Consider the following 23,240-nt stretch of genomic DNA (forward strand, 5'->3'; position numbering starts at 1 on the left):
ACGTTGAACGTCGCAAGGAGATACCGAAGAGTGGGACTAGTGTAGCAACATCGGGAGTCGCAGCTAGGCTTTGTCACACCTACTTCCTGTGAATGTGAAAGTGTTGGAAAGATCGGTGGTGAAGATCAACAAACGAGGCAGCTTTCACTGATGGCATTCCTCACTTTCGTCAGGGCCCAGCTGGCTTTACCCCAGAGACCCGCAAACGGCCCGAACCTTCCAGGTGAAGCTTGCCGCTTGAAGCCTGAGGCTCCAGGAGCGGTAATGTACAATTATGAGGAAGGTGAGATCGTTTAGGCATTCGTTATCCGAGCTACTCGGCACCCATGATCAAAAGAATATCATCGAATGTAGCGCTCTTTTGGATCTATCCATTTATCCATCTATGCTCAGATTCACAATCGACAACGAACAATGCTCTCAGAACGGCAAGACGCATGACCTGCAACACGTATTCCTGACGCTTAGTCTCTCTTACTCTTCCCGCCCGCCATCAAACTCAAGAAGATACCCCAGCCAATACCAACAATGCCACCGAAGACCATACGCTGCTCCACAGGGATCAATGTCAGACTAATAATGCTCACCAATGGCCACAGCTTCTGCCCAGCGACAAGTAGAGGCCAGAATCCAGTCTTCGTCTCCTCCCACCCGTACTGCCAGCTCTTGCCTCTCAGCATAGCAATACCCATGATGAACGACATCGTATTGAACGCTGCACCAACAGTCTGATCAAGCAGGAACTTCACAGCCGTGTTGCGAAGATTGAGCTCCTCCTTCGCTTTCTCGGGTTTGGGCGCCGACTCAGATGTGACGGCAGCTTGCTTTACATTACGGTTGCGGAGACCTGACTTCTCCGTGGAAGTACTCTGGCCAGCGACCGTCTCGTCGACGAGCTTTTCTTTCTCGCTGGTGGCCAGGCTCTGCGTGTATCCAGGGAAAGTAGCTTCGAGCCACGTCTGCCAAAGGTAATTCGGGGGACACGAGATGACAGAGAATGCTGCGAACGTCATAAGCTCGCGGATGTCGATGCCGTATGGTGACTATTTCGAGGGTCAGTCTTCGAAGGAATGTCGCCTTCCCGCATTAGATTAGAGAGAACTCACCCTGGCTTGATGACACGCTATAAGCTGGCCCAGAACATTGCTGAGCGCGCTCAGCAAGGTAGCCTGGATTGTGACCTTGACGATGGGCGACTCCATCGTGAGGTGAGCACTGCGGCGGCGACAAAGATGATTTTGAGATGGCTTCTCCCCAAAGCCAAGGTGGTATTCTGGCGGTTCGGTATGTAGTTGGTGTATAAGAGCATGGGTGCGAGTCTGCTAGAAACTCGCTTGTAGATGCCCAGCAGCGTATGCGTGGTTGCGTAGTATTCGTGGTCGCTAAGCGTAATCATGACAAGATTCCGCGTACTTTTCATCATGACCCAACGACTTCCAGGCACTGCCAGGGTCGAAACGCAGATGCGCTGTCGCGTGGACATCTTCGCGATTTTCGGAACACAACAATTGAACTCATATGACGGAACATCTACGCGACATATGGTTGTCGGGTTACAACAGAGTTTCTGGCTCGTGAGTAGGGATTCATAGCATTGGTTCGCTTTTACGGGTCCCTTACCGACACCTCTCTTCGCCGTTCCGGGCGGGACGAACCCCCAAATTCGCGGTCCTAGGCTTGCCACCCTCAGGAAAGCAATAACAGTGAAAAATGTCAGACGACCAAGACAAGCCCCGCAACCGCCGCGAACGTCGCGCCGCAGCCAAAGACTCCGGCAAAACCATTGAGTCTCCCACCTCGACCCCTAAGATCAAACTCGCACAACCCGACCGCTCCGGACCCAAAAGCAAAACCCTCCTCGACCTCTACGATGAGAAGAAATCCCTCCTTGAGCACGGCCAACCTTTCGCCCAACAGCACACCGATGGCCAGGTCCGTGATGAAAGCGGCAACATCCTCGAAGCCGGACTTGGCGACGGCGAGCCCATTGGCCCTGTGGGCGACGCGATCTTCTGGGCCGTCTGCCTGGCTATGTTCCACTTTACGCTGGATGTGTTGACGTTCCAGCAGTATCGGCAGGAGATCGAGTGGGGGCCGATTTTCCGGCGGACGGGGCTGGTGCTGCCGATTCTGTGGCTGCTGATTTATGTCATGCGGTCGCCCACAGCTCGGAAGGTGGAGTTGCTACGGCAGGTCTTCTTTTTGGCGGTAGGTGTTGGTGCTGGATGCTACACGATTCATGTGGGCAATGTGTACGATTACTATGCGGTGATGAAGCAGGCGCCGCCGCTGGGAACGCTGTGGGTGTGGAGCGTGATCGAGATGAGGTTGCCGTATGCGCTGGTAGGCGTTGCAGCTAATCTTGGGTATATGTTCTACAAGGGCTATGGGGTGTTTTGATGGGTGATTGTGAGCTGTGTTGATAGATCATAGATATAACAGAGTCGTTAAGTTTACTGCGCGAGCAGAAACAGATGGGAACCTGCTGTACAAGAGACCACGGCACGGAACGTGATTTGATTTCAGCGAAGGGACGGTGCACTTCGTTTGCTTTTCGTCTTCGCGAAAGTGTTATTGGTCGCGATACGCTGTGATGTTGCGCATTTTCGATAAAACACCATGTTGACACCTCGTCTCCTCGTGTACATTCTTTGGTTGGTAGTTTAAACATTCCTCGTTCGTTAAGCCCTTATCGAATGTATTGAGTGAGCGCGTCGGTTCCGCAGATTACGGTGTGAGAGCGAAGTATTTTGACGAGTCGAAAGGGGGATGAGAGTCATCTGTGTGATGGGATCGATTTGGGGAAGAAGAAAAGAGGAGGTGGTCGTTCTGAGCAGAGATGCCATGACACTATCGAAAACGGAAAGAGAAGCCAGTTTTGCACGTCGTGTAGCTTCTAGTGTAGGCGCAGAGGAGCGATTCTCGACCCAACTTTATCAAAACCTTGAGATGCATTATTTCGTTACAAAACAGTTTAGAAAAGCGAGCCTCGTCCTCATCCCAGGCAGCAGGGCATAAAGGCGGCATGCGATCCAAGGGCCCATCTCCCACGTCGATATCATGGCTTCTAGTGGCCCTCAAGCGATGCCGCTATAATTCCCTGCCCCGGAATGACTCTGGCCTGCGAAAAGCACGGGATTCGTCTAATCCCGCGAGGTGTCCGTCGCTGGTGCGCGATGCTGTTCAAGTACTTCCTCCATGCCGCCCCGCTCGGCGGCGGCGCTCCTTCCGCTGATATCCATCCATCATCGGTGGTTGAGTGGTGGTTCGAGATTTAAGTTGGTCCTCGGTCTCAGTGAGTCGGTGGCTGGTAGTTCATCGGACGCCTGCAGCAAAGGAAGAAAGAAAGTGTCAGTCACGTGGCCATTTGCGCGCGCCTCGTAGGCCGCGGTGTCGTCTACTCACTTGAACAGCAGGATGTGCGGCTCCGGCTCGTGTACCTCGTAGTGCTCCCACCCCAAGCTCTGCGTGATGCCCAGGCCTCTCCACTCGTCTTCCCACAACAGCTTGAGCGTGCCTCGGGCGCCGTCGAAGTAGTCCTTGGGAATCGCCTTGAGCATCTGCTTGGGGAGCTGCACGTGGCGGTATTCGTTGTGGTCGTCATTGTACCTGTTTGCGTCGGGCGTTAGCGGGGTTCGACGCGAGTCTGTACAAGCCCTGTCGCCTGGCGATGGCGGTGAAGGGAATGTGCGTAATGTATCTTTCCGTCCCGTCCGTACCTTGATGAGTAGTGGATTGAGTCGACGAACTCGTCCAGCTTGTCCCGCTCGGAATCGGTGAGAAGGCGCGGCTTCTTGTTGCGGCGCGTGTAGTCGATGTCCATGGTTGCCATTGGTGAGGCTGTGTGTGAGAGAAACGAGGTGTTGTTTGTGCGGTGCTGGCGGGCTGCAGATCCCCGCTTCTTGGCTGGTTGGATGGCAGAGGGCGGGTGGTGTTTGTTGTTGTTGGGCGACGGTCGATGATCCGCGAAAGAGAAAGAGGGTTCGGGACGAGTCGAGCTCGGTCTGCTTGCCGGGGCTCGCTGGTGTCGAAAGTGGCGCGCGCGTGCGGCGGTGGAGGTGGGATCCGCTCTTGCGCTTGAAGCCGCCGCCGACTCGGTCTAGGAGGGGTAGACGAGGGAGATGCGCGCTAGAAGGCTGGGATGACGGGCGTGTGGGATTCTCTTCTCGCGCGTGCGTGTATTTACGGGTGCTTGGTTTGTTCGGAGAGATTCTCGCGTGGTGTGACCCGTCGCAGGTGGTGTGATGGAGTGGTTGTTCGAAGGCTCGAGAGGGGCACCTGCGCGCGACACAACGCCAGATCGAAGTTTCGAACGCTCCCATAAACAACAAATCCGCGCGAAAGCACGTGCCAGCGGCCTCCCGCGTGCCCGCTCCCACGCCCGCTGGTCATCCACCGCCTGACGTGGGCATCACTCCTACCTTATGTCTATTCAATTCGCGCTGACAGGCAAACTCCAAGTGTGATCCAAACAGTGCCCATTTCTGGAGAGAATCAACGCCAATTGATTCGTAACTTGCAAATCACACCTCCCCTCCCAAACCAGCACCACGCATACAGTATATGCAGCAACCGCCAGGCCGAACGCGAAAAAAATCCTGTACAAATTCTCTTCCCTGTCGCCGTGGGCACGCGCAGTAGTAGCAGCCATCCGACCGCAGGCTCCACCCGCCAGCCCTAGAAGAGCAGTAGCGTCGCCTGCCTGCATGTGTAGCACAAGCAAAAGTGCTGTTTCGCGCGGTGACGGCACCGTCTGTGCGCGCGCGGGAGAAACGGCTTGACAGCGGGCTTCTTCGCGGCGGGTCCTGAGGATCGAAGATGTGCTTGCTGCTGCGTTGGACTTGTCGGTGCGGTGAGGGTGGAGTTCTAGAGGATGACGTCTTGCCACGGTGGTTATATGTGGGTTGCGTCCTGTTCGTGCAAGTCTGCCACGAGGCAGTGGTCTCGGCTATTGGCGCGAGGGTCGTTGGACTCTCTCGGGTGTGTGCCGGATCGACGGCGGATTTTGTGATGCTGCAGGAGACGTGAAGCAGGATGACGGAAGGGGTCGGCGCTCTGCATGCATGATGTGTGACCGCAGACTCCCCGTCAATCACGGAGGAGAGATACTAGGGTATGACTTGTATGTCTATTGCGTGAGGCATGTGCTTTGATTGAAGGCGTGCACATGAGTCGCGGCAGATAGAGCACTGATCGGCTGGAGTTCGTAGATCGACGTTGGATGTTGCATTCGCAGCACACTCGGTCAAGGCAACTGCAAAGAACGTCATGAGAGGCATCAGACGGGGAGGCAAAGTTTGATGAAAGCTTTTTTTCGTGTTCTTCTCTATAGACAAGCAACATACACACATGCACAATTGAAGCCCATGGTGCGTTTTGAGCCGTGGCCCACTCCAACGAGTGATAATAAAGCCATGCCTCCAAAAGAGAAAGAGAAACAGATTAATGAAATTTGCATTCCCAAGAATCCCCTGATCGGTGTATCGAGCCTTTACAGCGAACGCGCCATCTCTGGTCAAAGAAATGGTGGTTCGCACTTGGTTCGCTTCGAGAAGCCCAGTCTTCCTTCCTCACTATCGCGCACGCGCGACTGTACAGAAAGGCAGACGAAGTCGAGGCTCCGGTAGTAAGAAATGTCGTTTCATTCGTGAAATGTTGATACTGAGGATCCTGCAGATGTGGGGTCGTGTGCAATCTTGTTGCGTGATTTTGTGGTCGGTAGAAGGTCAAGAAAAGAGTGAATGAATCGTAGTCGGTGATTGTACAGACTTTGTATCGCTCGGGTTGTCGCCGTGGATTAGGAGAGCGCTAGAGGGGCCGCAGACGCATCTAAGTTCCGGACAGAGCGGGATGCGGCGTAAATGAATGATTGAGTGGCGCACTCAGATCCAGGCGACGGCCTGGGGATATTCCTCGAAACGGTCGGCCATGAGGCTGTGAATCTCGCTCAGGTAGTCTGACGCGGCAAACGCACCAAGGTTGCGGGAACGCAGGTAGGCGCTGTCGGCGTCGTGCTCGGCGTTGCGAACAGTCTGCCCGTACTCCTCGGCAATCTCGTCCAGTTGCTGAAGCTCCTTGCCGAAGGGATTGTCACGTGGCGCCTCGACAGAAGCGCCAAGGTTGGGCTGCAACTCGGACGAAGCGCGTGCGCTGGTAGGAGGCGACTGCATGCGCTGGACGGATCGCTTGCGGCTCAGGCTCTCATGTGCCTGCTTGGAGTGTGACGCTGCGCGCTGTGGGAGGCACGGTGCCTCGAAAGATGCGGCAGTCGAAAGGCTTGGTGAGTGAACAGGCGAGCTGTGAGTTGTGTCCACGGCAGGCTTGAAGTAGGAGCTCAGGTGGTTGTGCGAAGGGCTGATCGGGGACTCATCGACGGAAGACATGTCGGTAACGGTGTCGTTTGAGTGGATGCTGCCGGTGCTGGCGTCGCTGTCGTCGCCAGAGGTGGAGGATGTAGTCGAGGCAGAGAAATCACGGTAGCCGACAGGCGAGGTGCCGTCGATGTTGGGCGCACTGTACGAGAGCATGTTGGTAGTCGAGACCAGGGCAACGGGCGAGGAGATCTGACCGCGAACGACAGGCCTGCCGTTGCGGTGACTGGCAGCGCGACCCATGGGAGCGCTGATGCTGGGGGCGTCGGCCTTCTTGCCGCGCGTGGTGAAGGTGCGAATGAGCGACATTTTCGGTACTGCTTGGAGGAGCTGTAGTGTCGGTGTGGTGTTTATCTGAGGAGCGATACAGTAAAGATGTCACAAGCCGGGTCACAGGTGACTGCGGTGTCTCAGTCGTGAAGACGTAGGTCTTTGTCGCAAACAACGGGTCCGGCGCGTGATGTCTCGGATCAGACGAACCGTCACGGGGCCGAAAGTTGCAAGGAGTCGGCGTCTTAGGTTGAATAAAAGGACTGAGGGTACCGAACACGGTCCGGGTTTTGGAATGAAGCGAGCCGGTCGGGATGGGTGGGATGTCGAATCTCTCAAGGAATGTGGATGCGGGTGTCGCGAGGCAAGCAAGCGGCAAGCGCGATGGCAGCAGGTAGTGAACGTGGTCGGGTCCGTAGGGACGAAGAGAGTGAAAGTGCGCAGGCCACAGGCGCGACAAGGAGGGAGGCGTGAAAAGAGTGACTAGGAGTGGTGTTGCAAGCGAGTGTCAGAGAAAGAGAGGCCTGACAGAGCAGGAGGAAGCGCTGGGTGGATATTGGGAGGCCATGCGCCCGCGTCTCAAACACGCCGGAGGTCCGCGCTACGGCGCCCCTAGTGCAGGAACCTTGCAGCCGCTATCGCACCTTGCCGCCCTCTACCACTCCAGAGCCCGCCCTGCGACGCAAGCGGAGGCACGGCAGAACGCTGATAGGGCGGTGCCTTAACCTCTCAACGCATGCTGCCGCCGGGTGTGGAGTGCTCGCGGCGCCTTTTCACCATCCAGCAGCGCCATCCCCGTTGCGAGCGCAGAACCTGTCGAGTTTGTCCTACCCAAGACGGCGACAGCCTCCAATCATCATGCTCCGCTCACAAGGACATACACACGACGCACCCAACCAAATGCCCGTCTCACCTTGACACCTCCCTCACCCCTCGTGCCCTTCTTAAGCTCGAGCAGCGAAACGCCTGGCGTCAGAGGCAGCCGATTTGCTCCAACCGCTGCCCCATGCGCCCCACTGCCCACACGCTACGCTGGTGTCGATCCGCAGTCCAGACCTTTGTGACCGACTCAAGCCCGTCCGTGCTGCTCCGCTTCGCCGTTGCGAAAAATCGGCTGCGCAGCCTTTTCAGGCACCACGCGCTGAAAATGCGCGTGCCCGCCCATACTTTGGGGCAACGTAACGTGGCTGCCGCCAAGCTTCGACCAGAGTTTCTTCGCCCTTGAACCTTCGTGCGGGCATTTGTTTTGTTGTGATGATGAGAAACTCACGTCTTCGCCCGATCGGACAGGAGGAGAAGTTCGCGGTGCGCGGGAAGCAAACGCAGCGGGCGTGCCACGCTCGCAGCTGGTAGAGGCCATTCACCCTCTCGGCGTTCGTTTGCGCCCAAACGCCCAGCGTCGCACATAGCGGCCCGGCTTTCTACATGTCTTGTATTAACACGCTACACTACTCGTGGGCAGCCCCTGAAATATAGTGCTAACCAGAAGCATGCCTCGCTTAAATATTAGTGCCATCACAGCAAGTTCAAGGAAATATATATTATCCGGAAGGACTCACGGTGGCCCGCGCGAAGTCGCTATCGCTGACGCGACCGGCCAACTCTCCGAAGCATTGACAATAGTTCCCCAGCTGAAGTCTGCGCCGGCGGACGCCGCCGCCGTGGACCGCCATTTTGTGATCCAAGCGAACGCAACGACCACGAACAGTGCGCAAGCAGCCCAAAATCTCGGAAGAAAACGTCCGTGTCAGTCTTTGCACTCCGAGAGCGTCCATAATCACGATGAGCCCGGCAGATGGGCAACGGCTTGCCCAGTTGGGACGTCGGCTCAAATAGCTGAGCGGCTTGGGCGAGTAGTGGCTTCGCGTGGGAGGCCAGCGGCTAACCGTGGTGAAGTGGATGCATTTGTTCCAGCGCCACTTTGCTGTTTGAAGGCGCATCATGTATCGACTGACTTTGAGATGGATTCGGTCCTCAGGCGAAGAAGACGTGTCTACTGGACGCGTTCATTCTTTCGGTATTGCGGTGACACGCTCATTGGGACCGTTCTGGATACTTCTGGGTTCGCCGTGTGTGATGGCGGAAATGTCAAGAAACAATTGATGAGATCTTTCCAGATCTCTTTCATCCTTTGAGGCGTACGCCACATGCATCTACACCCGATAGCTTGACGATTCGGTTTGATGTCTAATGTCGAATGCTGTTGACTCTAGGCAATGTGGTTCACGCGAATTCACTACTGCGCAGTGAGGTGTAGTTCGCAAAATGTAAAGGCGAACAAACAATGTGAAGTGCAAATCCAAAAACACTCTCGCAGGCAGAGAACCGTGTTGAAGACTGAAGTGATACAGGACCCTACGAGCCCTGTGTTGCCTTGCACCTGTACGCTGCGACTAGGATCCCCAGAGGTGGTGTCACCGGCCGACTAGGCCGCTTCAAGCGTAGTGCTGCGCGCCAAGCATCCTTGCTTAACTCAACCACCCGACAATGCCGTCGCCTAATTGCCAGTGATCGTCGCGCCTAAGGCAAGCATAAGCACTGCGTTCCAGCAGCTATCACGAATCTCACATCGTCCCCACCGCCTACTTTGCAATCCCACGCCGGGCACCCGCCAGCACGGAAGCCGCCGCTTGCCAACAAGCCATGAGCCGCAGCGCCCATGGCCACAAGCTTGGAAGCTGGTGAAAGCCCTTCGGGCGACAACCGCGTGGTCCGCACCAAGATCTCTCAGGCATGTGACACATGCCGACGCAGAAAGTATATCGCCTCCACGTGGAAGAACCCTGACCTTCCTTGCCCATTCTAACCCTGTCGTAGGTCCCGATGCGACGGGAAAAAGCCGACCTGTACGCATTGCACCAATGCGAAACTAGAGTGCATCTACCGGATGCCGGCAAGCGGTACCGAGAAGTAAGCCCAGTCTGCCTTCCGTGTCAGAGATATACATGTGTGCACCGTCCAAGAAGTAGCATCTCACCGTACAATTCCAGACACTGATCATAATGCATCTTTTTGTGTCTGATTGTGCTATGCTACCTCGCTCAAAAAATGCAACAAACAATTGCAGACAGCTGAGCTGACACGCCGCAGTGATCCAGCACTCGCAAATCGACTCAATGCTGTCGAGTTCCGCCTCGCAGCTCTCGAACAACAAAAGCAGTCTCCTTCAGGTACCATGACGAGACACGCGAGTATCGCCTACGGGGATGAGGATGGTGCCTTCAAACGCGTACCTATGCCGTCGTTCCAAACCTCGGCTGCGCACAAACTTTACCAATATTGGCCGCGACTACGCATCAATCTTTCCCTAGACGGCTTTGATCCATTACAGTTTCAAAGGCAATGTGACGAAGCCGACCACAGCCTCGAACATAACCTCGCTGAGGCTGCAGATGCCACTGTTCGGCCGCGCATTATTGCCGAATATGTCCAACGCCTATACCATCAGACTAACCTGGTGCCTCAAACGATCATATACCTACTGCAGATGACGCCAACTTATTCTCAGGCTGCGGCGATGCAACAGATTCCCGCCCTCAAGCCTGGTGACGAGATGCGCTATGTCAAATTAGGCGATCTGCCCCTGACCTTGCTACTCCTGCTCTCGGTGGCCTTTCACTACCTCAGCCCTGACCCTAGCAGCGACTACGGAACGACCGCCAGCTCGTGGAAATGTTTTCAGATTGCTCTTACGCGACTGTGGACCGTTCATTCGCAAGCCGAAGACTATATGCTCAATACGAAATTGATGGTGGCAGTACAGCTGCAGATCATGTACGGCCGGCCATTCCATGCTATCGGCTTACTCCGCCAGGTCGGTTTGAGTCTTTCGTCTCCTTGGACGCGGTCGAGGTAAGCTCAGGGCTATTCAACTCGTACTCAGCAGTCGCTGATTTCTGCAGACTTTCCCTTGGACCCGCCTCCTTTATTGCAAAAATGCGTATGTGGACATCAACATTTGCATCATATGAGCTCTGCTAACAACGCCCTTGATTACAGATTTCCTCATGGAGAGGTAAGCAAGCACAAAATTAGGATCTCGACGCGTTTATTGTACTCACACATGACCCAAACAGCGATTTACTCTCCGAGATTGACGGACAGCCGACAGCAGACCCGAGTCAGTTGTTCTTCGACACCAGTGGCAACGTCAATGGCAGTCAGACACAGTTCCCGCTATACAGCGCCGCTCCAGAGCAGCAAGCACCACTATTTCTTGACCAAACACTTTGGTTGCGACTCTGTCTGAACAGGATTCTGACAAGCATCTACATGATCACAAATTCCTACAGTAACCCACGACTGATCGGGAGGCCGATATCTGATTTTACCTCGGAGCTGGAGTTTTGGTACCGGAGCTTGCCAATAGAGCTGCAATTTCCACGTACCCTAGCAGCATACGGCTTGTTGACCCACATTATCCCGTCTTATAAGGTGAGTGAGAAACGTCTTGTGCAAAAGTGTTGACGCTGATCACGTCTCAGGTCAACCTGGCAATTCGGTATTATTTCTGCCACTTCATGTTGAACCGCCCCGTCTGCTATTTCCTCCTTCACAAGGAGATCGAGCGCTGCGCCACGCCACCGAAGACACCAGACGACTCTCTCCAAGACCTTTCAGATCTCGAGACGTGGGTCTTTGAAAGCAGCCGGAATTGCCTACACAACGCTCTCCTCATCGTCGCCTGCTTGCGCTCCCACCCACAGCTCATCGGATGGTACCAAGCGCAGTACCTCATCGCGTGTTACGCCGTGGTGCTTCAAATGAAAGTGCAGCAGCCAACGGCTTTCGGCGACAGCGAGGACGCAGATTACACCCTCGACTCGATCGAGTCGCTGCTCGAAGGCATGAAGGTGCAGACGACCCAGAGCAGGTGGACGATCGACATGCTGAAGTGCGTGAGGGGGAATCTGCAGGCGGCGAGCCCGCTCTCCACCCTGAGGCCTACGCCTGGGTCGGCGTTCGGCATTCAGACGCCCAATACCTTGTCATCATGAACACGAGATTGAAGATATTGATATTTCGGGTTGGTTGTTTGCATTTGCAGGTTTTCTTCGGTTCGGAGGGAAGATCGGGAGAATGTTCTTTGCATATATTGCTGTCGTGATGAAAAGCATACATATCTTTGCTAGGTGTCGGTAGATTGAGGTCCGAGCAATCCATGGATCCTGTCTGCCGACTTGTAAACCTCATGCTGTTCCTACCACATTTTCTCGTCATCCAGACAAGTCTCAACATGATGGTGACCAGCGCGCTGCATATCGTGAGAAACAAAGAAAAAAGGGAAAAAGGCAGCAGCGGTTACTGGATCTTGCAAACAGTGGCTACAAACCATACCTTAATCACTCGTCCTCGCTCTTCGATAAATGTTGTGCTCTGACAGAGCTCACTGTTTCTTCGCCTCTTCAGCAGCATCCTTCTCCTCCTTCATCATGATTTGTTTCGAGATGGTCCGAACGAAATTTTCTCCAACCCATTCGGGCATTAGGCTCATGGTCCAAAAGAGGAGTTCGTGGCCCCAATGAGAGACAACAACTTTCTTCCCGGCCCCAGCATAACCCAGGGCTGACCGTGCGAAGGTCCGGACGTCAGGGACTGTCGTGCTAGTGTCAACCTTCATTCTGCTCGTTGCCACCTGCCCAACCACGACAGCTTGGCAGTCGATGTCGTGTCCCTGGTCCTTAAGCTCGACCGCGAGAGAGCGAGACCACGCCTTGTTGTACGCTTTCGCGCCGCTGTAGACGGCGAGGAACGGCGACGAGATCTCGCTCGCGCCGCTGCCGATGTTGACGATCAGAGCGGGCTGGTTCGCGACCAGCTGCGGCAGCATCTGCCGCGTGAAGTGCGTTGGGAAGCGCAGGTTGACGTCTATCCAGCCGTCGATGAGCTCCGGCGTGAAAGTGTTGAAGCGCTGTAGAGTGGGCTTGGCTCCGGCGCCGCCGCCGACGTTGTTGATGAGCACTTTGACGTTGAGCGATTTGAGCTCCGCCACGGCCGCTTCGATCTTCGCGCTGTCGCCGGCGTCCTGGACGGCGTCCAGAATGACGATCTTGAACTTCCGCGCGGGCCACTGGGCCTGCAGCACATCTCGCACGCCTTGCAGCTTTTGCTCGTTGCGGCCGTGCAGGATGATGTTGAAGCCTTGCTCCGCGAGCTCTTCAGCGAAACCGAGACCGATGCCATCAGAGGATCCGGTCACGACTGCCCATGGCTCGCCGCCGTTACCGCCTTTCTTGTACTTATTCAGGGTCTTTGGGCGCAAGAAATGGTACCAAGTGAAGCTGGTGAGGGAAGACAGTTGGTAAGCAGCCCATAGACCACCAACGGCAGCTAGCGGCTTCAAGTATTGAGGAGGGATGTTAGCCACCTTTTGTAGGTCTGAGAGTGTCAGTGATTGAAGCTTCTCCATATTCGAAGATCTGTAGGGTGCGCCACTTTGAAGGGCAATGGAAGGCAACGAAAGCGACGAGGCTCCACACTGATATTTCAGCAGCTCAGCAGCAAGAGGCTTACTTGTCACTCCCGGGGGAAGCACCTCGCTGACATATCAACAAAGTACTAAGGATCAGAAGGAACGGTGAAACGGCTATGCCTGGAGCTTATTGGCTCTTGAAGGCCGGAACGGAATGCCAAACCTTGCTTCTCCGTCCTCAGCTGAATGATTGCCAAGCTGAAGGATCAAACTGTCACGGAGTTAGCGAGCTGCATCTTGTCAGATTCGATAGCTTTGCATATTGTGCACGTGGTTTTGCTGGGCGGAGTTGCGAATCCGAAGCTGCGGGTCTTGCGAGTCCGAGGTCGCGAGTCTCGATTGGCGGAGATGGCAAACGATCGAGACTGATGGCGGAAGTTATGGATCATTTTGTGCGCCCAAGTCTGGATGACAGCGTTCTTGCTGCATCCCGACAATGACGATTGAGCGTAGTGTCTATTGATATGGATAAATAATAAATCTCCAGCAAAGCGATGTACAGATTCCATACGTTGTTATATGCTGCAGGCAATTTCAGTCCTGGAGCGTGCGCCCTCATCAGCAGTGGCTGAAAAGACTCGGCGCTATGATCATTGTCAAATGCGTTCCAAATACATCGCCCATTATGGTAGGTGCTGTCATTGAGGTCTTTTGATCTACAATGTGGCATTGAATTGGAGTCCACGTAGAGGTAGACTCAGGCGCTTGAAACATCAAGACATCAGCCCTGCCCTCATTCGCCAAATTGCGTTCTTCCAAGTCAGATGCGAAAGACCTGGCATGGAGGCTGTAAGCTCGATTTATCTCTGCTTGCCGATGAAGAGACTCGAACTTCAAGTCGAGGACTTCTGGCGGCTTGGCCACATCCACTCCTTGAACGATTCATAGCTCGCTCCAGTAATTTCTTTAACCTGAGTCTCAGCCCTCTGCAGCTTGGTGCTAGGCTCGAACTTCGCTTTAGCCTTGACGCAGATGCGCGCATCAAGCGTTTCAATCGTTGCCTCGTACTCATGTCCACCACTGGGTTCTGATGGAACAATGTGCTTAGGGTCTTCCTCAAGCGGGACTGACGGAGAGATGCGGATGACGTAGAATCCATTTGCGTAGGTTGGCTTGACATAGCTTAAGCTGAGTTGCGCCGGCTCGTCCATGGGGTCGGGGGGGAGCGGCATCTTTGCGTGATCTCCCGTTCCGGGTAGACGTTGAGGAATCGCTGCCGCAGTTACAGATGCCGGAGTTTCAGCAAGAGTTTCAGCGAGTGCGAACTTCTCTGCTAATTGTGTCGCGATCACGCCGCCATGTGTGACGCCTGGCCAGCCGGAGAGAGATCCACCAAACCACACAATTGCGATCAGCTTGTGATCTCCTCGATCCCAGAAAAGACGCTCAACTCCAAGGCCTTTTGCTCCCTGAAGTCCGGCAACAAATCCCTTCTTTTGCCCAGCTTCCGGAACGCTCTCGTCGATTGGTCGCGGTACCACCTCAACCCAGCCACCCTGTTCTCCACGCAACTGTTTCGTCACACCCAAGCATTTCCCTCTGAGAACTTTGACCTTAAATTCGTCGTCGATCCTCTTGTTGAGATCAGTCATGAGAATGCCGTCTTCATGGGACCCATATTCGGGCATCGGAGGTGGAGCAATCGAATGGAATATGAAACTTCCTAGTAGACCTCCACCCAGAGCAGCACTAGTAATCCACGCTGTGCGGCGATGTCTTCTGAAAAAGGTTTTCGGCGGAGGCGAAGAAGGAGGTGTCGCTGATGATCGAGTCGCATTGGCGGTAGTCGATTCGCTTCGGCGAAGGTGCTGGTAGCGGAGAGACAGTTGCGGGCGCACTGCCTGAGACCGGATGACACGAGTGGCACTCATAGCGAGCGACAGTCTGTGTATTCGTTTTAATATTGTAGGGCTTAGAAGATTATATGGAGACGTCTGTGTAGAGGATCGCAAGTGAAGACCGATGAAGCTCGAGCTCGGGTCTTGGCGCGCTAGAGCAAAGCTGCTGGGAGCACAAATCTGCGACTGTTGATCCTCTTTCTTAACCACCACCGCTGATCGCACTTCAGTATGGAGACACTCGACGGCACAGAGTGGGATGTCGTGATTGCTGGCACTGGTCTGCCGCAATCGCTGCTTGCACTGTAAGCCTCCAACTTCACACCCCGGCGTTCCATACGTCCAAAGCTAACTGACATAAGCCCACCTTAAAAGGTCACTATCTCGCTCGGGCAAGAGCGTCTTGCACCTTGATCGCAACGACTACTATGGAGGTAATGAGGCCGCTTTAAGTCTGTCGGAGGCAAGAGACTGGGCAACAAAGCACGCTGCAACAGGCGAGGAAGCCCACAATACGACCTTTAGTCATGCGACGATCCAAGAGAACGCTGTGGAAGAAGGAGGCATAAAGCTGTCCCAACCGCGCGCATATTCTCTTGCCCTAGCGCCGCATGTTATACACGCCCAGTCCAAACTTCTGGCTGCTTTAGTCTCGTCGAGGATGCACAACCAGCTTGAATTCCAAGCAGTCGGATCGTGGTTTCTTGCCGAGCCTCTCAGCGAGAACGACGGCAGCCGATCACACATCACCCGCGTGCCGAGTGGGCGTGAAGACATCTTCAGAGACAACACGTTTGATCTTCGGGCTAAGCGATCTCTCATGAAGTTCTTGCGCTTTGTCCAAAACTACGAAGAGCAGCCACAAGCCTGGCAAAGCGACGCTGAAAGGCCCTTTCCCGACTTTCTCCAACAGAAATTCGGCCTTCCACCGTCATCACATGGAGCCCTACTGTCCTTGACCCTGCTCCCCAGTGCCGCAAATAGCACATCGACTGGTTCCGCATTGCCACTAATTGCGCGCCATCTGCGAAGCATTGGTGTTTTTGGGCCTGGCTTTGGTGCCGTCTTGCCTAAGTGGGGTGGACTTGCAGAAATCGCGCAAGTTGCTTGCCGAGCGGGCGCTGTTGGCGGTGGCGTGTATGTCTTGAAGAAAGGCATAGATTCTATTTCTTCCGCCTCGGAAGACCACATCAAGCTTGTGCTTTCCGATGGTGAGAAGATCACCACAAGATGGCTGGCTGGATGCTCGGACGACTTGCCGCCTATCGGGACACGAGAAATCACTGGTCGCATGACGAGGAGCATATCTATTGTCACGCCTCCACTTGTCCAGCTGTTTCCACCAACATCCGAAGGCGGCGTCACACCAGCTGGCGCAGTTGTCATCGTGCCATCCTCGACGGCCGATGAGCCACCTGTGCAGATCGTTGCACATTCGCATGAATCAGGTGAATGCCCATCAACACAGAGTACGTTGTCCCCAAGGCCCCACGAACCCGATCCTATGATGATCATACGAAAAACTTATCTACATTGCCTGAATTACCTTGATTAAGAAATTTCAACACAACTGATACGATCATTCATCACGCCATGGATTTACACCGAAACGATCATGAACTGTGGCTAATATGGCATCAGGTGTCTTGTATGGATCTGTCGCTCTTCCTTACGAGCAGGGCAAGACGCATCTTGCAGCTGCAGTCGAAGCAGTCCTCCAAGGCTATGAAGAGTCTTCCCACCATTCGCTTTGGTCTCTTTGTTATCACCAGAACAATGTGCGAGAAGAACGGGGCCCTAGCACCAACACTATCGTTTTGGCCCATGCGCCTCTCGAATTAGGGTTGTCAGACTCAACCTTCGATGAGGTTAAGCTTGCTTGGCAGCAGATCACCGGAGAGACAGAAGGCTTCATGGTGTTTGAAGCCCGAGAAGGAATGGAAGACGATGACTGAGCTAGTATCAGTTGGGGAGGTTAACGGTCAACGGATGCGTCTACGATACCACGATGCACAAATGCGCAGATATGAACATGAAATCGACTTCTTCAACATTGCACTCATCTCAAATTCTTTCGTAAATTCGACCACAATAACGATCGCAGTCAATTTTGCACAAGCAAAATGTTGTCCGGTATTTTGCGAGCAGACATTCGGATGTCTCCCAGCCATCAAGACATCGCCCGTTCGCGTTCTTGGCGTTCCAGTGCCGGCGTGAAGGTGGGGAAGCCGAAGCACTGCTTGTTTCCTCCCACTCCACCACTTTGGCTTGGACTGAACCACCAACCACCCAATGCCAAGATGATTTCCTGCAACCTGTTAGACATCGCGGGATATACTATGGCGGTGGATGGCGATGGATGGGCTCGTTGTGAGACAAGCCATCGGAGTGCCGCCGAGGTAAGTATCGCATTTCCTTGTCATGTCGACCTCCCCCCAATGCCAGCGCCCTCCTCTCTTTAGACCGCCTTGACCCCTTGGCGCCGATTCTTCCTTTCTCTTGGACGAAGGTATTGTGAGTCAAATAGCATGGCAGTCACTCCTCCGAGCAGCCAACCGCAACAAAAGCCACGCTCAGGCTCTCAATCGCGCTTCGTCCGAGCGATCACCAATCCAAACGAACTCATCTCCGAACTCCTCCCACTACCAAAACCGCGTGACCCCAATGCAAAGCGCTTAGAGGACTCGAAACTTGCGCGTGCTATCGGCTGCGGCAATGTCGACTACGGTATCGGAGGCTCGCCGGATTTCACTACTGAACTGCCTCCGAGCGATGAGCCACTCGCAGACGTCTTGATCGACCCGGACATTGAGAATAAGCTTCCACGAGGCTGGGGTATTCGATCGCTGCGCAGGGAGGATATCGACAACGGTTACACATATCTCAAGCACGTCGGCGTCATTTCTCCGGAAAGATGGGATGAACGTTGCGAATATTTGCGCAGCAGGAGAGACACGTACGTGGTGCTCGTGATTACGAATTCGGAGAACTATGTCGTGTGTTCAGGGACGCTCGTCATCGAGAGGAAGTTCACGCATGACATGTGTATGGTGGGGCACGTTGAAGACCTCCTGATTGGAGATGGGCAGGGCGGGAAGAACCTGGGTGGCAGAATGCTGGAGGCTTTGGACCACGTTGCCAGGGATTTAGGCTGCTACAAGACTATGGTGGGCACGAATGAGAACAATGAATCATTTCATGAAGAGAGAGGTGAGATTTGACTTCAAACAACTGCATTATACGCCGGATATTGATATTTGACAGGCTTCAAACGCGCTGGCTTCGAGATGACCCACCATCATTTCGTGCCGCGCAAAACGGTTCGTCCACGAGACTCAAGCCGGGACCCCAGTCCAGACCATGTCCATGTTCATGATGAGCATGCAGATGTCGACGTGAAGCAGATGCAGGAATCTGTGACTCCTGTTGAGTCTATTGAATCCTGAGTTGCGCTTTAGCTTTTAGTCAGCTTCTTAGAGATGCATTAATGAAAACATGTTTTGCGGACCTAGCCAACGTGCCACGTGGTCAAGTACTATCTCGTTTTGCCAGTAAACTCCTATCAAAGTCTATCGCATTGCAGTGAAATTATGACTCCCTCTGCGCACGGTGGTGGCGTGGTCGGAGTTACGATCTAATAAGAGGCAAGGCCGGAGTTAGATGATGAATTGAGGGCTCGTAAAACCGATGACATCAAAGCTTCGCTGCTGACTGTACATTGCCTGGTATTATATGATGGCTTGGAGGTCTGGGTCATTCTATTCTCTTCGCAATAACAATCCATCAAGAAACAAAACATGGCACGCATCTTCATTACTGGCAGCTCCGATGGCCTCGGCCAAGCCGCAGCAAAGATCCTCAGCGAACAGGGCCACAACGTCTTTCTGCACGCACGCAACAGCCAGCGCGCCTCGCAAGCACAAGCCGCCATCCCGAAGGCTCAAGGTGTCATCATTGGCGATTTGTCTACAGTCGCTGATCTCAAGAAGCTCGCTGCAGACGCCAACAAGGCCGGCCCCTTCGACGCGATCGTCCACAATGCGGGCCTAGGACTATCGACTAATGGCGAGAAGACTGCGGACGGCGTTGCCCAGATCTTCGCCGTCAACTCCATGGCTCCTTTCGTCTTGACTGCGCTCATGGACAAGCCCAGGCGGCTGCTCTACGTCAGCTCCGGCCTGCACCAGGGTGGCGACGCCAGCCTCGAGGACGTCGGGTGGAACAACAGGCAGTTCGTCCCGTCACAAGCTTACAACGACACGAAGATGCACAATGTACTGCTGGCAAAGGCAGTGGCTAAGCGCTGGCCTGATGTGCAGAGCAGCGCCTTGGATCCGGGTTGGGTCAAGACGAAGCTTGGAGGCTCCTCCGCGCCTGGCAGCCTCGATCCGCCGGCAAAGATGATCGCAGCATATGCTGCCGGGAACTCTGTGGCAGGTGACAAATCTGGTATTTACCTAAACCCCGGTGGCGTTGGTAGCCCACACGATGCCACTGAGAAGGCTGAGAAGCAGGATCGATTGTTGAAGATATACGAAGAGATCTCAGGTGTTTCACTCCCGGCTTGAAAGGCAAGAGATTGACAAAGTGTGTGCGGATGTAGCAAACCCGGCGAAGAAAATCCAAACACCTATTAGATCTTTCCGAGTGTCCATTCTACGTGAGTTATGTGCTGTTAAATGCGGGTGTTTCGTAATGCAACTCGGCATGACTTGAAGTGCTATAAATTGCATCGTGCCGGAATTCGGATCAGGCACGGCTTTCTGAAAGCTTTCTTTAGAAACCACAAATACGCAAAATTACCTGACATAATGCAGTTCAGTGTATGTAAAATTAGAGACAATACTGCCTTTGAGAGTCAAGCGTAGGATGTCTTCGGGCCTGTTTGCAAGTGCATCCTTCGGGCCAACGCCAAGACTTCGTCGACCAACGACAGGTTCAAACGCTGCACACGAGCCTCATTTCACAGGAAACCCAACGCAAGAATTGTCAAATTCCTCCTACCTACGTGAGGACTTGCACGAACCAGGATCAAGCTCAATAATGGTGCCCAAATGCGCTTGCTCGAATCGGGCTGAGGATATCTTCAGTCCGACATGCAAGGCCAACTCCCTCATCGATGCTTTCTTCAATGTCAAGCTCGTCTCTATCATCGATACCGTCTTCTCTCCTTATCTCGTCGCCCTCTTCCTCCTGTTATGGGGAGTCACACTATGGCGTTTACGCACCGCGTGGACCGGGAGGCCAAATTCGAAACATCATCTCTGCGCATTGGAAGTTGGAGTCCTTGCATATCTCGGATGGACAAGTCGCTGGGTGTCAGCTTGGGGATTTGCTGTGTTCGTTTTCACCTGGTCCATGCTTCCTGAAACTAAGTCCCTTGACGGGACGAATCCTTTGCCAACATTCGAAGCGTTTCTTAAGCAATTGCGCAAGTCAAGGCCTACTGCCGGGAACCCTACAATCACCGAAGCCGACGGAGATGATGAAGGAGCTTCTCACCGGACAGAAGACACACATCCGGATTGCATTGTCTGTTGGTCTTCTGATGAAGCTCCCAAAGAACTGCCGTGCAAGCACCTGCTCTGCATAAGTTGTCTGACTAGCATCAAAGAAAGACATCAGCACCAATGTCCACTCTGCCGAACGCCACTCTTCTCATCCAATGAGGGAGCATTGAGCCTCGCATACAAGCTCTTGGCATCGACCTACATGACCAATGAAAGCTTGAGGGTCTTGTTGCTTGCCCTGTATATCTACAAGGGAAAGGCACTGAGCTGGAACACAGCAACTGAGGTCGGATGTTTTTTCGCTTCATCAGGCATGTTATTGCAAGGGACCGTGATGATCCAGAACTTCGGGGGCGACTGGTGGAAACAACCCGCATTTGACTACTCTGTGCGTCTCGGCAAGCGTGGCTCACGTGAGTTGTGGCGGCCTGTGACCTGGCTCTGCGTTTTGATGTTTACGTGCTACAGCATGTACTCGAGGCTGGGCGAGACGGACGTGGAAGTTATGAGCATCAAATTACGCTAAAGTACCTCTGCCGCTGGACGAGCTGTGAAATGGCCTAGTACGGCATTAAACAGTGCGATTAATGTCATGGTGAGAGGTCCGGACTTCGGAAGAACAGCGCTTAGACAAGGCAATGGGACGAAGTGTTCAATGAGTGTAGTAAGTAAGACGCAGCGCAATCCTCTTTCCCCAAATCCCAATTGCTCTACCCAAGTCAGACGCACTATGCAGAGAACCAGCTGAAGCTCCCGATACCATCCTGACCGGTATCCATGCAATGAAATCCACTTTCTTCGAGGTAAACATACTGACCAAACTGGCCAGCACAGCCTCCAAGATTGCGGATTCTAAAGACGACACGCTGATTTTTTGTCTTTTGCTTGTAGATATGGATGGACTGCGGTTTCTACAGAGGAAAGTTATTATGCATTGTCATGAGCAAAATGGACAACATGCTATCAACTTACACGTGGAGTGCTGACACATTGACGCTCGGCAACCGACCGTTTGTAGTCGATGAGTGCAGGACCTTTGCAGTCTCTTTACGTGAATGAGGTGATTCCGATTGTGTACGCCTCCGAACAGGAAGTCAAGAGACTCAAGGCAGCAGCCACAGGGACCGCGATCTTCATGTTGGGGATCTGACCGGAATGATGGGAATATGACAGAAGTGATCAAGTTTGGCCCAGGTTAATAATCGCTAGAGAAGCAAGTATTGCTACAGAACTATGGGCCTTGAGAATTTAAAGGCTGAGCAGAACTTCCATCTATACCAATAGTGATATGATTCGCAGAATACATGAGCTCAGCAGCATCGTAGCACACGCTCTAAGAACCATCGATCAACAAGAAACTGTCCAATCGAACGAGTTGCGAGGCGTCACAATTTCAGCTGGGCCGCCATCGACGTGGTACGTCGGATCCTTCAATATAATTTCCTGCCTTGTTGCCTCAGATTCATGCGGAATCCTATCACAAACAGGATGGCAACGGCCGAAAGTAGTAACAATTGGATAGCCTAAGATCACAGCCACCCTCTCGATAGCAAGGGTCTCTCTGGACTCGAGAATCGAAGTCGAGTCATCTGTTCACTAGACGTTTGGTAAGTCCACCGACGTGGCACTAAATATATTGAAGGCGGCTGAGCATGAGCTGCGCCGCATGATCACCATTGAACCGCGCCCTCTCTATGGACACGAAGCTGGAGCGCCCTTACATGCATAGCTGCAAATCTCGACCGGTGGTCTCTAACGTCCATTCGGCATCATTCAGACTCGTAGGCTACGCGACAAGGCGACTTTCGCAGCTTAGTCCTCTGCACGACGTCGTTTCACGATCCCGAAACCCCCGCCTTTGATAGTTCAGCTGCTGCAATCGGACAAAACGCTCGTGACCGGGCTAGATCAATTCTGGACGTGTGCCACCGGATGGCATACCTGCATGCATGTGCAAATCCGACGTGTCGTATTCGTCGATGCTACATATTGCCTCACAATCCTAGTCACAGGCCAAACTTCTCGGAAACCGATACTCTATCTCCAACCCCCCCAACCTGCTAGCAGTGCATGCTAGATCCGAATCTCCAGTCGAAAAAATGCAACTCACTTCTTCCATCACCTTCATTTCTACGCTAATGATCGCGTTGACCCCTGCACTCGCTGTCGGCAAAGGCGTAGGAGGTGGTAGGTCCGTCGGCCAGAAATGCAAGCTGCCTTCGAAAGAATACGACCTTGCTTGCGGTGATCACAGGGTGGTAAGCTATCAGATCCTACCCTTTGAGTCACAATGAAGGGCATTTTACTACCGCCCGTGAACGTTCGCTTGCTGACACTCTCCGCCGTGATCAGCTGTTCTGCTTGAATGGAGCGTGGCAGACAAACGATATCTGCGATGGCGGACGACATTGCAGCAAGTGCAGATGCGTATCCTAGGTGTGGTCTATCAACCCAAAATGCACATGCCGTGCTTTCTCTACATTTCAGAGAATGTGGAACGCTGTACAGGATGGCATCGGGCTGTACAAGAACGTTTGTACTGATTCGGAAAATCGCAGGCCGCTACGCAGATGGGTTGCATGCGTGCTGTTTAACTCCGGAAGAGCTGCTTCCGTCTCTGAGACGGGTCTTCATTCGGTTTCTTGGTTATTTCAATGTTCGAGTCGGAGTCAGGGAGACGGAGGTCTCGAGGCTCAGAGCGTTGGAGAATGCTGAAACGTGCGCAAGCGTGATGAATATTACCGAGAACATTGATAGCTCGCCAATTGCTCTCTTCGTG

At 53.7% G+C, this 23,240-nt stretch overlaps 10 protein-coding genes across 10 annotated transcripts; 5 read left to right on the forward strand and 5 right to left on the reverse strand.

Moving 5' to 3' along the window:
* Positions 1 to 339: 339 nt before the first annotated feature.
* Positions 340 to 1,202, reverse strand: WHR41_01295 (uncharacterized protein; the record flags this gene model as incomplete). Its single annotated transcript, XM_069369901.1, has 2 exons — positions 340 to 1,043; positions 1,107 to 1,202. 2 exons carry the CDS (start codon positions 1,200 to 1,202, stop codon positions 465 to 467), a joined length of 675 nt encoding a protein of 224 aa, XP_069233000.1. The 3' UTR covers positions 340 to 464.
* Positions 1,203 to 1,710: 508 nt separating this feature from the next.
* WHR41_01296 (uncharacterized protein) lies at positions 1,711 to 2,400 on the forward strand (the record flags this gene model as incomplete). The annotated part of the gene is made up of 1 exon (XM_069369902.1): positions 1,711 to 2,400. One exon carries the CDS (start codon positions 1,711 to 1,713, stop codon positions 2,398 to 2,400), a length of 690 nt encoding a protein of 229 aa, XP_069233001.1.
* WHR41_01297 (uncharacterized protein) lies at positions 2,375 to 4,440 on the reverse strand. Its single transcript, XM_069369903.1, has 3 exons — positions 3,720 to 4,440; positions 3,406 to 3,609; positions 2,375 to 3,326 (listed from the first exon to the last, which is right to left on the reverse strand). Exons 1-3 carry the CDS (start codon positions 3,830 to 3,832, stop codon positions 3,293 to 3,295), a joined length of 351 nt encoding a protein of 116 aa, XP_069233002.1. The 5' UTR covers positions 3,833 to 4,440; the 3' UTR covers positions 2,375 to 3,292.
* A 1,442-nt stretch (positions 4,441 to 5,882) lies between these two features.
* On the reverse strand, positions 5,883 to 6,680 carry WHR41_01298 (uncharacterized protein; the record flags this gene model as incomplete). Its single annotated transcript, XM_069369904.1, has 1 exon — positions 5,883 to 6,680. The coding sequence occupies one exon, from the start codon at positions 6,678 to 6,680 to the stop codon at positions 5,883 to 5,885; it is 798 nt and encodes a 265-aa protein (XP_069233003.1).
* A 2,484-nt stretch (positions 6,681 to 9,164) lies between these two features.
* WHR41_01299 (uncharacterized protein) lies at positions 9,165 to 11,849 on the forward strand. The gene is made up of 7 exons (XM_069369905.1): positions 9,165 to 9,398; positions 9,459 to 9,551; positions 9,732 to 10,493; positions 10,544 to 10,581; positions 10,641 to 10,656; positions 10,718 to 11,075; positions 11,126 to 11,849. The coding sequence occupies exons 1-7, from the start codon at positions 9,301 to 9,303 to the stop codon at positions 11,636 to 11,638; spliced, it is 1,878 nt and encodes a 625-aa protein (XP_069233004.1). The 5' UTR covers positions 9,165 to 9,300; the 3' UTR covers positions 11,639 to 11,849.
* A 178-nt stretch (positions 11,850 to 12,027) lies between these two features.
* Positions 12,028 to 13,050, reverse strand: WHR41_01300 (uncharacterized protein; the record flags this gene model as incomplete). Its single annotated transcript, XM_069369906.1, has 1 exon — positions 12,028 to 13,050. One exon carries the CDS (start codon positions 13,048 to 13,050, stop codon positions 12,028 to 12,030), a length of 1,023 nt encoding a protein of 340 aa, XP_069233302.1.
* An 896-nt stretch (positions 13,051 to 13,946) lies between these two features.
* WHR41_01301 (uncharacterized protein) lies at positions 13,947 to 14,741 on the reverse strand (the record flags this gene model as incomplete). Its single annotated transcript, XM_069369907.1, has 1 exon — positions 13,947 to 14,741. The coding sequence occupies one exon, from the start codon at positions 14,739 to 14,741 to the stop codon at positions 13,947 to 13,949; it is 795 nt and encodes a 264-aa protein (XP_069233303.1).
* A 421-nt stretch (positions 14,742 to 15,162) lies between these two features.
* Positions 15,163 to 17,009, forward strand: WHR41_01302 (uncharacterized protein). Its single transcript, XM_069369908.1, has 3 exons — positions 15,163 to 15,256; positions 15,327 to 16,420; positions 16,593 to 17,009. Exons 1-3 carry the CDS (start codon positions 15,183 to 15,185, stop codon positions 16,904 to 16,906), a joined length of 1,482 nt encoding a protein of 493 aa, XP_069233300.1. The 5' UTR covers positions 15,163 to 15,182; the 3' UTR covers positions 16,907 to 17,009.
* A 225-nt stretch (positions 17,010 to 17,234) lies between these two features.
* Positions 17,235 to 18,462, forward strand: WHR41_01303 (uncharacterized protein). The gene is made up of 2 exons (XM_069369909.1): positions 17,235 to 18,161; positions 18,216 to 18,462. Exons 1-2 carry the CDS (start codon positions 17,480 to 17,482, stop codon positions 18,395 to 18,397), a joined length of 864 nt encoding a protein of 287 aa, XP_069233301.1. The 5' UTR covers positions 17,235 to 17,479; the 3' UTR covers positions 18,398 to 18,462.
* A 286-nt stretch (positions 18,463 to 18,748) lies between these two features.
* On the forward strand, positions 18,749 to 19,519 carry WHR41_01304 (uncharacterized protein; the record flags this gene model as incomplete). Its single annotated transcript, XM_069369910.1, has 1 exon — positions 18,749 to 19,519. The coding sequence occupies one exon, from the start codon at positions 18,749 to 18,751 to the stop codon at positions 19,517 to 19,519; it is 771 nt and encodes a 256-aa protein (XP_069233306.1).
* Between the last annotated feature and the right edge of the window lie 3,721 nt (positions 19,520 to 23,240).

The sequence above is a fragment of the Cladosporium halotolerans genome (genome assembly GCF_011745625.1).
Source record: "Cladosporium halotolerans strain TM138-S3 chromosome Unknown Sca3, whole genome shotgun sequence".
NCBI lineage: Eukaryota > Fungi > Ascomycota > Dothideomycetes > Cladosporiales > Cladosporiaceae > Cladosporium > Cladosporium halotolerans.